At 37.6% G+C, this 16,964-nt stretch overlaps 1 protein-coding gene across 1 annotated transcript in view; it reads right to left on the reverse strand.

Moving 5' to 3' along the window:
* The window catches only part of crbn (cereblon), a 52,877-nt gene that overhangs the window by 27,202 nt on the left and 8,711 nt on the right, over positions 1–16,964 (reverse strand). Inside the window, exons 2-5 of the mRNA XM_028825143.2 lie at positions 15,121–15,230; positions 14,187–14,389; positions 10,506–10,655; positions 3,553–3,715 (exon numbers count right to left, since the gene is read on the reverse strand). Coding sequence (XP_028680976.1) covers positions 3,553–3,715; positions 10,506–10,655; positions 14,187–14,389; positions 15,121–15,230 — 626 coding nt within the window. The remainder of the gene's footprint in view (positions 1–3,552; positions 3,716–10,505; positions 10,656–14,186; positions 14,390–15,120; positions 15,231–16,964) is intronic.

Below are 16,964 nucleotides of genomic sequence, written 5' to 3' on the forward strand. Positions count from 1 at the left end.
CTGCTGTTGAATATACTGTAAGTGATGGGAGGTGGGGGCCTACAATTCAAAATGTTGCTCACATCTGAGCATGTTCCCTTTTCATTCACAACAGCATTTTCTGGAGGTGGTTTATTTAACAATATTATAGTAAAATTCATGTTTTTGGGATATTGTGAGCAAACCACTAGTTGACTTGGAATATGGACAATGTGACATGAGTAATATGTGAAATGAAAGTGTTTTTGAAATTGTTTGCCGTTGTCAAGCACTGGTCACCATAGACACCTGTTATATCAGAAAATTTGTTATTGAAATAAAACATTTTTCTTAGCCATCACTGCAAACTACATACGGTAAATGACATATACGGTAACAAAAAAAAAAATCTGGGCTGGAGTATTTCTTTAAGCTGTTCACGTAGTATAAACACAGTAAAATTAACAAGTGCATGGCAAAGCAAAGTAAGAGACAACAATTAATAACAGTATAATGTTTGTGTATATACTTTAAAACCTTTGCCCTAATAATGTCAGAGTTCTTCAAAAACAAACTGTCACGATGGCTTGTTGTCAAATGATTGTTACTACAGAAGTGAAATAGCAATTCATATTTTACTTGGGAAAATCTATACTCTTAAAAAAAAGTGTCATGATTAATTTTGCTTTCTGAGTTTAGAGGAGTTAAAAGGTGTCTGAAGACTCTGGTATCTCTTATATATATTTCTCTTCTGGTTCATCCTGCTTCCTGTTCAAAAGCGGTCCCGCCCACACGCAGCCGACACGGCATTTCTCGATTCCTATTCCTGCTCTTCCAAACCCCTCTCCATGCTGCCTGAGGCCTCCCATACACCCCCACGCCGCTTTTCTCGATTCCTATTCCTCCTTCAGACTACCGCGTTCCCCGCTCCTCTCTCATGACCTCATTGGTGTCACGTCACCGCCCTATATCTAGCCTGACCACGTGACCTTTTACTTCAGTCATGTGTGTGCCTGGGAGTCTTTTCTGTAGCCTGCTACAGAAAGGTACTCTGTCAACCATTGGCATTGGTTTCGCTCCTTGCTAATGGTTTTGCTCCCTTCGTATTTTCGTTATACTGCGACTGTTGTTTCCTAAGCCTTTATTATAAAGTGAACGACAGTATCTTCTCTGTCGACGGGTTTTTGCACAATTTCATCTCTATTCTGGGATCCGGCAACTGCCTGTTTCTATCAGTGGGTTATTTCTTGACACAAACGGTTGACGAAGGCAATGCACTCTCACTACGACATAGGGGAGTAGATTTCATTGCATCACATTAGGACAGATTTGGAGACATTCTTCCTGTTCTTTCCAACGCAAGTCGAGTCATTACAACAAGTCAGGAGTACTATCAATACATGGCAACATCTGGAGTTTATGGTGGTGAAGCAAAAATTCAAGCTCTATCTGAGATTCTCCATGCTACCATTGTCATTTACTTCAAACACGACCCCAACATCCCGCCTGGCATTTACAATTCTGGAAATACTCTCTTCATTATCTGTCGTCTCCACCAAAACACCTATTCACAACTGTGTCTTTCTAGAAGTATTTATTCTTCTTGATTTCTGAATTCCTTTCTCACCGTTTTCCGTTCCTATTCTTACACCGCTGTATGCTACGGCGGGCGTCGGCTAGTATTAAATATTTCATTAACAACAAAATTTCTGAGTTTATTGCTAAGAGACAACCCCACTGAAATGCAGAAGGTAATTTTTCAGAAAATATAGACAATCTGTTCTTCCTCCGTTAAATAGTTGGCTCCACAATTATTGGTATCCTTAATTAAGATAATGGAAAATTATATACGAAATAAACACAGAAAATGAACTACATATCATGCCCCAAAAATGGCAAACTAAAACCTTCATCCTAACAGAATTATTTTAAAAGAAATGGTTAATATTATATTATTTGCAAAGTCATGGGAGTCAAACTTGTTTGGAGAGGATAAAAGTACATATTTTTTATTACAATATTTAATAAATAATGAAATAATGTCACCGTTGTTAGCACTGCTACTTCATAGCTCTATAGTCTCAAGGATGATTTTTGATCTGTTTAATGTCTGTGTGGAATTCGTACTTTCTCCAGTGTCCTTGTAGGTTCAACCCCAGTACTCCAATTTTCCATCCATATTCTGAAGATACACATGTTAAACTACACAGAAGCTCAAAACTTTGTAAGTGAATATGAGTGTATCTACTCCATGTCTGTGTGTGTGGATGTGCACTACCCAGAACTGCTCCTTGCTTTGCACCCAGAGTTTCAGAGATAAGCAGACTAGATAATGGATGTATGCTTAACAAGTGTGGAGAACACCGGAAGAAATCTTTATTGTGCCATACTGAAAATTTTCATATCCTTAATGTCTAAGTTCTGTGCTTATGGAAGGTCCTATTCACTTACTTCCACATTTTTTAGTTCAGCCTAGAGAATGAAACTATACATTGCTGATTTTGTTTTTCAGTCAACCACTTTTAAGTGTATTTTAAGGTGTATTTAGGGCTAATTTTGAAGAAGCAGATTCACCAGGTATCGAAAACACAGCTTCCCGGTGAAGGCAAGCAGGCTTTTTTTTGCCAAAATATTCAGATATATATATTGCCAATATTTTTTTAGCAAAGGTCCCATAGTAAACAGAGCAAGACAGCCCAGCAACCTCAATAATGTTACATTACTTTTTACAGTTGGAAAAATATTATTTTCTTTGTATGCACACCAAACATACTGATAATGTTAAATTTTTGTCTCAGATGTCTACAGCAGTCAGTCCTAATCAATATCACTATGGCTTCTGGCAAACACCAGCCACTTCAGTTTGTTTCTTGTTTCCTCTGGCATTCCTTCAAAATGTACTATTGGAACAGATGTAGCATTTCATTTCTGGTTTGGAGGTTGGGTGACTTCAATATGCAACAAGGCACAGCAGTCCTTCACTCACAGCCATTGTATTTTTTTTAACCCCACAAAATCCAACTTCTTTAACGTGTAAGGGGCAAGATATATTTATATCCCTTTGATAAATAAATCACTAATGTAGTGGCTCAGAACCTCTCGGTCCTAACAGTGCAAAGAGGAATATTTACCTTGTTATGTAGTCTATATCATTATCTAATTTGTTAGGATCAACCATATCTGTACCTTTGTATTAGTTTTTCTGACTTTTCACACCATAATTGATTGCTCAAAAAATGTATTTTCATTTCAAACCAATGTGAAAAACTGGTAGGTACATATCCCAAAATACTTAAAAGTATTATTGTGGTAAAAAAAAAAAAAAATGGCTCAACCAAATATTAATGCATGATGAGTTTTGCAAGCAACACAGTACAGATCTGACTTTGAGATATTTGGCAATAAACATTTAACTTTTTCTTGTTGGTGCATGTGAGTTTGCAATAAAAACATAGATGGTGAAAAAGCTGAGTAACTGTCATATTCTCTAGCAAAATTTGAAAAGGTCCAAGTATCTGTCTAAATAAATTATGTAGGGCTGTCATCTGATTCAATAAGTGAAACTCGAATGATTTGTATTAAATCTAAAATTACCTTCTGGTACTTCTGCCACCAGTGCTGAGCTTGTCGGTGCTGCTTTGCTGGAGGTCGAGTGGCCGTATTCAGCTGGAGTCCATATATCGATCTGGGATGGACGAAGTACAGTGATGAAGGAAGGATTCTTTCGGGAAGTATCTGCACCTTGGCCAGTCTAATTCTGAAAAATATTAAAAGTATACCAATTATACTTTATTAGTCAATCAAAAAACGGAATATTATATTAAGAAGCAAATCATATACTTTATACACAGTTAAAATGTCTGTTTAAATATTTAGCACTTGTATGAACAAGACCTCTAAAGCTACAAAGAACAAAAGAAAACATTTCAGTCCAAGAAGACTGTAGTCCAGCACAACTCAATTCACAGCTTACAGAATATGGACATTATGGAATTTATTTGGAAGTACTATAGATCTGGCGGAAACCCAAGTGTTCGGTATTAGGATCTGCTAAAGCCTTGTTATTTGCCTTTAATCTTTAATGAAATATAAGCTACTGTTAGCATTACTTCAATATGAAGTTGACCTGGAATCCTCACAAATACAGTAGAATCCTAAGTACCCACTATAAGCATCTATAATTCTGTTACTCCATGTAAAAACTCCCCAGCAGCATCTGATATCTCTCAATAAGTATTCAAAACTTCTGTTCTGTCACATATGAATATCCAGGCTCCTGATACACATCTGAGATTTTAATGCTTCATTTTTTTGAATAACAGTATTACTGCAGACCTCTGTTGCTGAATCTATTGAAGCCAATGATGAAATCCTAAACTCAAGCAGTAAGTGCTGAATTATTATTTTTGTTGAACTCCATGAATAACAGCTTTCTGCTGTTATGCACCTAAAATCTGGAGTAGCTTGCCAATAGGAATTCGCCAGGCTAATACGGTGGAACACTTAAAAAAACTGATAAAAACTCATTATTTTAACATGGCTATCTCATAGCTTCATTTTAGTTTAATCCTGATACTCTGTATATGCATTTAATTATCAATATCATTCCTGGTGGCTCCATTATCCGTACTAACCCCTACTTTCTCTTCTGTTCTTTTTCTGGTTTTCTGTGGTGGCAATCTATGCCACCACCGCCTGATCAAAGCACCATGATGTCCCTACATTGATGGATTGAAGGCCAGAGGTCCACATGACCGTCATCGTCAAGTTCTTCCATGTGAACCCTGAATACAATGAGGACTGATTGTGAGGGCATTTATGTTAGGTAGAATGCCTAGAGGGGGCTGAGTGGTCTTGTAGCCTAGGAACCCCTGCAGCTTTTATTTTTTTCTCCAGCTGTCTGGAGTTTCTTCTGTCCTCCCTGGCCATCTGACCTTACTTTTATTCTATGTAATATTTATTTGTCTTTTTTCACTTTCTTCATCGTGTTAAGCATTTTGAGCTACATCATTTGAATGAAAATGTGCTATATAATTAAATGTTGTTGATGTACAAAATGTCAATGACAAACTGGCACCCATGGTAGAGACATGAGTGTTCTTTTTTAACAACACAGCTCATTTCGAACAGAAGGGAGAAGAGCTCTGTATTTAAGCAAGCTTGGTATGTTATACTGAAATGTGCTTCTTTATACTTTGTTTACTGCATTTTATCATTCCTTACTAGTGTTGTGTATTTTAAGAGGAAGAATGTGTTTAGTTTAGGCTCATAGTGCACATTTATCTAGCTTGGGGTAGCACAGATATATACTTTTTTGTTGCAATATAAAAAATTGTAAACAGGACTATCATAAGTTAATCACTATGCTGAGGAAAAAAGAAGTAAATCTGTACATGCATGACATACTAAGTAGCCTAATTATACGATCCTTCAGCATAAAACAACAACAATACCCTTATCTGCTTTAGCCCCAAAATATAAGGCACAGCTACTTCAAGTATAGATGACTTCAGCTTCAAAAGTAATTACTCAATGACCGGAACTGTGATACACATGCATGTATTCATAGAAAAGCTCTAGAGAAACAAAACCAGATGCCTTTGGAATTCAAAGAGGCTTCTAAATGTAGTTTTAAAAGTGCACTTCCTTCAAAGTACAAGAAAGGATCAGCAGTCTACACATTCACACCAGATGTTCAGCAGCTCACCAAGTTGTTATAACATGTAGCTATTAAAGAAACACAAGCAATATTTAAGCTGTCCTGAAAGTTAGCACAGCAAATTTCATGATTGTGTTCTAATACTTTCAAATACTTCAATGACCAAAGTTGATCTTTTCAATGAAAAACCTTCAAAAAACACATGTTTTCAAATAACACTTTGTAGTTTAACTTTTCATTTGTTTCTTTAAATTTCTGTAAACTCTTCAAAGGAAGAAGGATCTATTAACATGTCACAAATATAAGTTGCAACTATCGTGATTAATGAATGATTGCTGAAATTATTTTTTTTTAAGTTAAAACAATATACAGGTGGAATCCTGTTATAACAAAACTCATGGGACTTTAAAAATATTTCGTTATAACAGAAATTTCATTATAAATAACATAGGGAAAATATGTATAATACTGGGAGTGTGGCCATAGGCAATTAGTCATGTTGAATGGCAGCGGTGCAAAGACAGCTCCTTGGCTGCTCTGCTGCATCTGGTAAACAGTAAACCAAAGGCAAAGCAGCTGGTTTTCCTCTGCGGAATCAGGGATACCATGCACCATGCTTGTCACACAATGTTTAACATTTAACACTGGGCTTTGAACTGCACTTCCTCACACCCTCCTGATCTCTCTTCTCCGGACTGTGTCTGCCACAGCAGTGATGTCAAGCCGCTGGTGCTCCTCTAATCTGAAGATGGAAGCTAAAGCAGGACAGTCATCCATGCTGTGGCTCCTAACAGCTCCTATTCTGAATGAAGTCTTGATACTGTACCTGCCTTCTCTATACAGTAATAAAGTATCTATATTTTCCTTGAAAACCTGGACTCCTCTTCCTGTCTCTCATGCAACTCTGTGACTCAAGCTTGACAATCTCTCTATTATAAAAAAAAATCTTGGAAGGAAGGAGACGAGACGTGATTTTCTCGGAAAGACATTTATACGTCCCGCAAGAAAGAGATTTGACCACGCCCGGGGCCAGAAATAAAGGACAAAGAGTAGATGACAAAGTAGAATGTTGTAAAGAATTCAAAAATGTTGGCGCGGTACACATGCAGAGCAGGTTAGAGGTAATGGAAGTACGAAAATTCCAAAGTCTCAAAAAAAGGATAGGAAAGATCGCATTAGCGCAAACAAATGGAAATTATTACTCTGAAATAACGGAACAGCGAAAAGAGATCGAATATATTGTTCGGATTTAAACTTTAAGTCGGAGACTTGTAGATCGTCTAATTCATGTTGCTATCAGAGAAAAAAAAAGTAGTGTTTCTTCCCAATGAAGAGGCATATCTGCGAGAATTAAAAGATAAAAATGTTGGCTCAATACACATGCAGACCAGGTTAGAGATAATGGAAGTACGAAAATTCGAAAGTCTTAAAAAAAGGAGAGTAAAGATCGCATTAGCGCAAACAAATGGAAATTATTATTCTGTGAAATAACAGAACAGCGAAAAGAGATCGAATATATTGTTTGGATTTAAACTTTAAGTCGGAGACTTGTAGATCGTCTAATTTGTGTTGCCAGCGAGAATTAAAAGATTCTAAAAACGTTGGCGTGGTATTTAGTCCTGTGAGACGACTTTTAAAATGAGATTCTTTCAAGTCGCGCTCTACTTACAACTATTTTCAACAAGACCACGGTCATCTAACCTCAGTCGTGTGAATGCTTTTGTCAGACACACTTCCTGCACTCTCAGCTCTTATAAATTTTATCAGGACAATAATTTTATACGTTCTAGATGACACGTCAACAACAAAGTAACGAAAAAAGAGCATGGACAAACAATCGAGAAAGTCATTTTATGTATTAGAGAGAAAGAAATGATATTCACTCACAGGCAGTTATACGTTGTGTTTTCACGATGCAAGTCCAAACACGGAATCAAAATTCAATGAGATCTTGAAGAAAAGTTAATTCCAAATATTGTTTTTACTAAAGTTTTAAAGTAAAAGTGAAAATAATGCATACAATATGTAACAATTCCCATGAAAATAACAATCTCTTTAAATTGTATATCCGGTAAACCAAACCCGGGGATGGCTGAGCGAAGCGAGCAGTGGGCAGAGCCCCTTAGTATTTGTATAAAAAAACAGTGCCTCTTAAACTGCAAGAACTACTTTATTTGAAAATGAGACGTTAGACGTAAGCTTTTTTTTTTTTTTATAGAAATACAGGTATGAATACAGAATGAAAACGAGATGTTAGATGAAGATGAAGGCATGATTCCAAAATGCTTTCGCCACGTCATTTTTCTTCATTCCAGAATCAACTTTTTCCAGAATTGTTCATTTTTCTTTCAATGTAAACAGACGCTGTTTCTCACTTTTTTATTCATCTCAAAGAAAACTCTGAAAAGTGTTGTGTACGATGTGCCTACACTCTCGCCGAGCCAGCCTAAGACCGGAAATTTTACAAGAGAATGTCTTTGTCTCTTTGAGACAACCTGTTGACAGTGATACCGAGACTCCGCATGAGGAAGTGTAGGAATGGCCTTAAGTATTTTTTGCATTGCATTATTATCTTCAGTGGCCATTTTTTGGTTGAAAAAATGTTTGTTATACTTCTTTTTTTCTTTTTTTTTTTTTACTCTTCATTTCCTTAAAATGAGATTAGTTTAACATGATGTTCTATGAACATTTGACCCAAAAAAAGTATTCATTATTCTGAAAATGTCATTACTTCAGTATTTGCTATAATGGGATTTAACCTGTGTGTGTATATATATATATATATATATATATATATATATATAAAGAGGGTAGTGAAGGGTTTTTTGCAGGTATCAAATATAACGCATGGAGATTAAGATACTACTGTTACTTAGTATATTTTAAGGCAAAAAGTTTTAACATTATACTATAAATATACAGAATAAACAAATGACTGCAAAACAATTTTCATAAATGACAAAAACAAAAAGTAAAAGCAAACTATTAGTACAAGTTGGAGAACAATGATTTAGGGCAGTGGTCCCCAACCTTTTTGACAGCAAGGACCACTTTATTAGATGCAAATTTTTTCCACGGACCGGTCGGGGGGGGGTGTGGGGGGGGCAATTTTATACACAATTTACATAACATTTCTTTTATTATTAAGTTATTAAGCAGTTCGCATACGTTTGCAACCTGAGCTTTTTCTTCTTTTTTTGCATATAACAAAGACATATGCTTTGCATTTGCCATTCCAAAAGATTGCACATCACAAACATTAACACTGTTATCGTTTTTTTCGTGTCTGCCGTTTCTATAGGAGGGTGACAATGAGTTAAATTCCAATGGATGTTTTTCAAATGTTGACAAGCAATAAGCAAAAGGTAACACTGAAAACCACAGAAAACAAAAACAGCAAAAAAAAAAAAAACAACAGTACGTGGAAAGTTCGAAGAAAGAATTTTTTTACAATGTTTCTGTTTGGGGACCGTTGTGCAAACGTGCACATCTGAGCTGTGGCCACAGATCTAACTGCTCTGTGGATGATTCATTCAGGCATTTCAAGGTCACTTCGTTGTAATGAAAGCATCTGCTGAATGTACTTCGTAGTAACGCGATTTCTATAGACTCGTGTCATATGGGGAAACTGTCGGGACCGTAACAATACTTTGTTGTAATGCTCTCTCACCTCGGTCTCTCTCCTCTCTCTGCGCTGCTGCAAAGCCCCGCCTGCCAAGCGTTCTGAAAAGTCGGAGTGAGTCTCCGTTACCGGCAATTCTCTCGCGGCCCGGCTGTCAGACGGCTGCGGCCCGGTAGTGGGTCGCGGACCGGTGGTTGGGGACCCCTGATTTAGGGCACGCTAAAACAGAGCTTATTTTTATATTCAGCTGGAGAGTGCAAAACTATCACTAAAGACGACAATATTATTATTTATTTTCATCTGTAAAGCCTTATTATCATAGAGTGAAAGGGTAACATCTCAGGCAAAAATCCTCCTTGAAAGTACTTTTAATGAATGAATTATCAGATTAGGCGGCACGGTGGCGCAGTGGGTAGCGCTGCTGCCTCGCAATTGGGTGATCGGGGGACCCGGGTTCGCTTCCCGGGTCCTCCCTGCGTGGAGTTTGCATGTTCTCCCCGTGTCTGCGTGGGTTTCCTCCGGGCGCTCTGGTTTCCTCCCACAGTCCAAAGACATGCGGATTAGGTGGATTGGCGATTCTAACTTGGCCCTAGTGTGTGCTTGGTGTGTGGGTGTGTTTGTGTGTGTCCTGCGGTGGGTTGGCACCCTGCCTGGGATTGTTTCCTGCCTTGTGCCCTGTGTTGGCTGGGATTGGCTCCAGCAGACCCCCGTGACCCTGTGTTTGGATTCAGCGGGTTGGAAAATGGATGGATGGATTATCAGATTAATATACATATATATATATACATATATATACACATATATATATATATATATATATAGATACATATATATATATATATATATACATATATACATATATATATACATATATATATATACATATATACATATATATATATACATATATATATATACATACATACATATAAAAAATAACCTAAGGGAATCCCAATGAATATATGGAGAATGTTAAAATTTCACACATGAGGCACCACAGCAGGATTCAAACTAAGGTGAAAGTGCTGGGTTGCATAATTACTATCTCCTGAAAAACCCTGAGACCCTCTGCAAAAGTGTTCACTGACAATTTACCAGCCACCTTGCCACTAAAGCCCATCATGTGTTATATGTAAACAGCCAGCTATATGTACCACAAAGAACAAGAACACAGAGACCCAAGATTCACCCAAGCCATTGATGACATACAGTACTGTAGTTTTTGATCCAAAGATTCAGACAGTGTTATAATATAACTTTGCATACCCATCACTCTGCGATCTTAATTCGTGGACCTTAAATCGTTGTCTTCCAATTGCTTTTACTTTTACGGTTTCAATACCAAATTCTTGTTCTTCTCGAAAAGCGTATATCTCTGCAGTTGTGCCAAATTCTGCCTGCATGTCATTCATGTCACTGGAAGAGAAAAAAGGAAGCAGAATAAAATAAATAAGGAAACAACTTGGCCCATATTTCAGTAATAAGAAACTATTCACTAATATATCATAAACATAACTACATACAAGTGTGTGTTTCCAAACCAGATATATGGGTGTTCTGACCAAAGGATGGGGAGAACAGAGAGAGAGAGAGAAACAAAGAAAATGGCAGAGGAGCAGACCTGTCCCATTATCAAGCAGACATTCCTGCACCTGCCAAAGTGGAATGCCAAGCCACTGTAACAGCTCACGGTCGGCAATTACTACCTGGGAAAGCTGGGGGCAAGCAGTTCATTCATGAACTAGTCAAGGAATGACAAGAGGAAATAACTTACCTTTCTAAGCAAAAGAGGGCAGTACTGACTTGGATGAGAGTGACAGTGCCAATACTAGTAGTCAACGGGAAGATAAGCAACCTGGAAAACCTGGGTCTTTAAGGCTAACAGGGCTGATAAAGGGAGTCATTGATCTTGGAAGTGAGGATGGTTTGGGGAAAAACTCAACAGGAGAGAGGAAGAGGGGCAGTGCTTTTGTGGCTGATAATCGAGAAAAGTTGCCTAGAACACATTATTTATTTAAACCATGCGATTAAGTTGAATCGCACACCATTTATTTTCAAAAGCATCAAATACCAGAGATTGCTCTTTTCAAAAGAAATCCTCTGCAGAAAATGTTTTGTATATTGTTGATAGTATGGATTCTGCACTGTCAGATGAGGATAGTCAGTTGTCAGAAGAAAGTGAGAGTGTGGTGCTGAGAATCAGCATTAGCAGTACAATACGTATAGCAAGCAGCGTGACTTAGCACTGCATGAAATGGATTGCCTTCAGTGATATCATATACAGTAGAGTCTAACATAGTTTGACGTTTAATAGGCTTTTTCTTAACACCTCCCATTATCCAACATTTTCGCTTATCCGACGTTCTGCCGGCCCGTTTATGTCGGATAAGCGAAAATGTCGGATAATGGGAGGTGTTAAGAAAAAGCCTATTAAACGTCAAACTATGTTATAATTTTACACATTACAAGCCTAATACAGTGGAACCTCAGTTCACGAACATCTCTAAACACATACAAATCGGGTTATGACCAAAAAGTTCGCCAAACTTTTGCCTCTGTGCACGACCACACACTCGGTGTAGGAACAAGCCAGTTTCCCTTTCAGTTTGTGCGCGCCAATGATTTCCGCACGTGTTCAGTCTCTCCCTGTGCATTCCCTGTGCAGCGTTAGAGCGCGAGAGAGACACAGACACATGCACGCGCAAGAGCGAGAGAGAGAGACACACACACATGCGCGCGCAAGAGAGACACACGCACGCACACACACGCGCAAGAGAGATGCACGCACGCGCGCACACACAAACACACGCGCGTGCGCGAGAGAGAAAGAGAGACACGCATGCACACACACAAGACAGAGACACACATGCGAGAGAGACGCATGCACACACACATGCGAGAGAGACGCACGCACGCACGCACACACAAGCACCTGCGAGAAAGAGACAAACGAACGAACGAACGCACACACACGCGCATGAGAGACACACATGCACGTGCGTGAGAGACACGCATGCCAGAGAGGGCCAGCCACATAATTCACTGTAATCATGTTTTGCAATAAAACAACAGAAAAATTTAACTGAAAAAATGAACTTAGCAACAAAAAATAGACTACGCTCACGCTCGCAACTTGCAGTTCTTGTTGCTGATTGATGCGTTTTTTTTTTTTGTGGTTGGACGTCGGATAATACAGAATGTTGGATAAGCGAGACTCTACTGTACTATAAAGTAATAAAATACTGAGTGTTCATAGAGTTGTTAGTTATATGCTTTCCAGAATTTGAACAATAAAAAAGGCTGTTGATATTTTTTGAAAAAAAAAAAAAAAAAAAAGACTTTTTCTGAAAAAAAAGAAATGCTGCCTAAAGCCATGACAAAAAAAAAAAAAAAAAAAAAATCGGGCTTAGTAATTAATGTTACTTTTTTATTCAATGACAATTATATGTATTGAATATTAATGACATTTCATAGCATATTGTTATACTATAAGGAAAAAATGTCACTTTTCTATCAACAGTGCTAGGAATGAGCAAGAGATTTTCATTAATTATAAAGACAATTTTGGTCAGAATACCATAAAAGATAAAAAAATCAGAGTTATTATGTATAAAGAAGAGGGATGAATGTAAACATCAAATAGTTCATTTGAACTGAATGTAATAATTTATTTATTTTATTTTTTTTTGCTGAAACACAAATGAAATATGACAATCATCCCAACAGCCTGTGTTTAGCCTGTGGGAGAAAGATCTGTGTTCCTAGTGGAAATCCACCATTTCCTTCTCATTTATGAAGCCATAAAACCTACACTGTTTTCAACATGTGATATACATTCAGAGTTTTGGCATCTCAAACATCCAGGTAACAGTAAAGACAATGTGAAAGATTACCAAAGACATAAACCGCAAGGCTGGATTGCATTAGAGTTGAAAACAGAGTTCTCTGAGCCACAATTGGCTTGATTAAATTTTGCAGTATTGCCATTGGCTACTTGGAAAACTATCAGCCAAAAGGTTAACAACCAAACCTCGAGCTGTAGTGTAGCTCTCACAATGAAAAAAGTCTGGAGGGAAGCTGCATCAGTTACAGTGAAATCTTTGTGGAGATCCTTTATTTAGTATAGATTCTATGAACGAAACAAAAATACATTTAAAATCTAAATGGTTTATTATTATTCTGTAATGAAACCTGGAAGTCCAATGTAGTAGTTGATCTCTGGGTAGCACTATTTGAGTAATTATGATGATTTAATCCTTTGTACTGCTGCAAATAAAGTTCCCATTTTGCTTTTAATTATTGTTTTACTTATGGTCATAGTAACATCATAAAATTAAGACAACCCCCAGAACAAACAAGGATGCTCTGTGTCAAAACAAATACTGAAACTGGTAAACCATTTCAAAACTGCCGTTTGCTTGAAAATTAATATATATTTAATTTCATTACAAAATTCATGCTGGCAGCGACATGACCACGGTTTACAGTGACCCTAAAAATGACAGAGCTTACCTTAAGCTGCTCCTGCAGAAATCTCTACATTTATGTTTCCTTATTTATTTTCTTTATTTTCTTTCCTTACCAACTTATTAACTTAATTCTATACTACTATTCAGGCGTGTACCCAGTAGCCCATTTTAAGAAATTATCCTTTCATCTTTGAAGCTTCCCCTCAATTCTCATCCTTTTTTACCCTCTCCAGATTCCATTTTTGTTCAGCAAGAACTCAATACTGTAGAGGGTTAGTGTTTCCATACAGAAAAAGTAAATGAGGAGAGTAGATACCATTCCACTAGCACTTTCTTACAAATTATTATAAAACAATTTGTCATATACAAGTAGCTTTTATCTAATCCATAGCATGGTATTAAACATAACTAAGCAGTCACCCATAAAACTCTTTAGAAAACAGAACACAGACAGCAGCAATGCACAAAACACCCATACCTGTTAGCAAGAACAGCAAAGGTCCGGTCATGCTGGATCAGATTTCTCATCATACTGACTTCCTGTGGTCGAAACAACTGCAATGGGAGCGTCTGCCCAGGAATCAGCATCAGAGAGGAGTGAGGCAGCACGGGGATCAACTGGCAGCTGTCATCATCATGCACTGTTCGGCCATGAAATTCTTCCATGTCAGAACCCAGATACTAGACAATCATTTGAAAATAGAGAGAGGGATAGCATTTTCCATTAATATGGAACACAACATGATGCACAGTATTGTATTGTGAAAATTTACGGTCAAGTCTGAAGAAGACACAGAAGATTAGGATAACATACTTCATGGAATGAGCTGCTATGATCCTTTATATTTCTTAACTTAAACTGCATATGTGGCAGACTGCTTCATTCAATAAGTGTGTGTGTGTATGTGCATGAACAGACTAGAAACTATTTCAGAATGCGGTAATGTATCCATATTAGCCAAATCCCAAATGGAACTAACATTAGTTTACAAAAAGGAAGGTGATTCTTGATTTAAAAGTGCATATGCTGCTTCTTTATTTAAAAGTATCAACTCTGCCTATTTTACACCTTTAACAACACAAAAATGTGATTTAGTAAAATATTTGGAAATACTGTTTGGGGACAAGGAGCATTTTCTGTATACTTAAGGTATAAATGTAAACCTAATTTTTAATTACAAGCAAAATGATATTTGTTATTGTTACCACTAAACATTGCTGGTACAAACGAGGAAAACATGCACGTCTGTTTGAAACTCACAGGAGTGACCCTCCTGTGACATATTTAAAAAATGTTCATTTGTTGTCATGGCTAAAGAAATATTGTTGTATTTGTAACTTTTGTGAGTCAGATGGAATAAAATTAAAGTAAACTACGATGTTTACAGTAAATAAAAGCAGGCAGTACTCACTACATGTGATGTTGGCAGACTGGTGTCAAAGTTAATTATGTTTGGTTTTTCAGTGTCTTCTGCATCATTTTCTTCAGACTCCATCTCATCATCATCATCCTCATCATTTTCTAAAAATACACAATGATAAAAGAAAAAAAAAAATTAAATGTTATGATGACATGGACAGAAAAAACACTTAAAGAAAGATATCCCAAACTAAACGCCACAGCCATTTTTTGAGTATTGTACGAGTCTCACTTCAAAATAAAACGGATAGAGAAAAACACTGCTTGAACTGTACTGCATCACGCATCACGTTACATACTGACAGAAACAATATAACACACTCGTCAAACTTCAGCTTAGGGGGGCCACTGCGCAACAATCAGTCTTTTTGGATTGAGGGGGTTTTTCAATGTGTTTATCAAGTGGTAAATCTCACACTGAGGTGAACTTTTTTACATAATTTGACTTGTTGACTTGAGAGTGTTGTTCACTTGGTTGGCTGTTGTGAAGGGGCTTGTCTTCACCATGTAAATGATTCTGCGATCATCCACCACTGTTGTCTTCTGTGGACGTCCAGGTCTTTTTGCATTGCTGAGTTCACCAGTGCTTGCTTTCTTTCTCAGGATGTACCAAACTGTAGATTTTGCCACTCGTAATATTGTAGCAATTTCTCGGATGGGTTTTTTCTGTTTTCAGCTTAAGGATGGCTTCTTTCACCTGCATGGAGAGCTCCTTTGACCGCATGTTGTCTGTTCACAGCAAAATCTTCCACATGCAAGCACCAAACCTCAAATCAACTCCAGGCCTTTTATCTGCTTAATTGATAATGACATAACGACAAACTTGCCCACACCTGCCCATGAAATAGCCTTTGAGTCAATTGTCCAATTACTTTTGAGTCCCTGAAATGAAGGGATTATGTTAAAAAAATGCTTTAGTTGCTTCACATTTTTATGCAATCGTTTTGTTCACCCCACTGAATTAAAGCTGAAAGTCTGCACTTCAACTGCATCCGAGTTGTTTCATTTAAAATTCATTGTGGTAATGTACAGAACCAAAATTAGAAAAAAGTGGTCTCTGTCCAAATATTTATGGAGCTAACTGTAGCTTGTATTGATGGCCAAGAAAAATTTAGAATCTCAAGCTATCATGCAAAATGGACAGAAAAACATTTATAATATAACAGAACCCAATAGTGACCAAATAATAACGATCATAATTCTTTACATTTATATAGCGCTATTCTTGCTACTCAAAGTACTTTTCATAGGGAGTGGGGAGCCACTTCATCCACCATTAATGTGTAGCACCCACTTGGATGATATGACGGCAGCCATTTTTGCGCCAATTAGAGACAGCCGATGATTTGGGAGCTAGAATGACCAGGCCATGGTGGGCAATTAAGTCAAAACATCGGGAAATACCCTACTCTTTACGAAGGATCCCTAGGGTTCTTTAATGACCACTTAAGAGTCAGGACCTCGGTTTTACTTCACATCTGAAGGACAAAGTCATTTTTACAGCACAGTGTCCATTATCACAGCACTGGGGCATTACGGTCCACATTCAGACCACCTGCTAAGCACCCCCTGCTGGCCACACCAACACCTCTTCCAGCAACTTCCTGAGCTTTTCCTGGCTAGTCTCCCACCCAAGTATTGGCCAGGCTTGAACATGCTTAGCTTCAGGTGGATGACCTCTTCTGACGTGAATTTGGTATCATGTGGCTTCATATACATATGCAATGCTGTACAATGGGCAAATGAGTTAACAAAGTCAATGAAAAAATCACATTACTCATCTCGCGTAATGTAAATGTCAGTTATCCAGTTGTAGGCTCAAAACATGTAAAACAA

This window comes from Erpetoichthys calabaricus, chromosome 18 (genome assembly GCF_900747795.2).
Source record: "Erpetoichthys calabaricus chromosome 18, fErpCal1.3, whole genome shotgun sequence".
Lineage (NCBI taxonomy): Eukaryota > Metazoa > Chordata > Cladistia > Polypteriformes > Polypteridae > Erpetoichthys > Erpetoichthys calabaricus.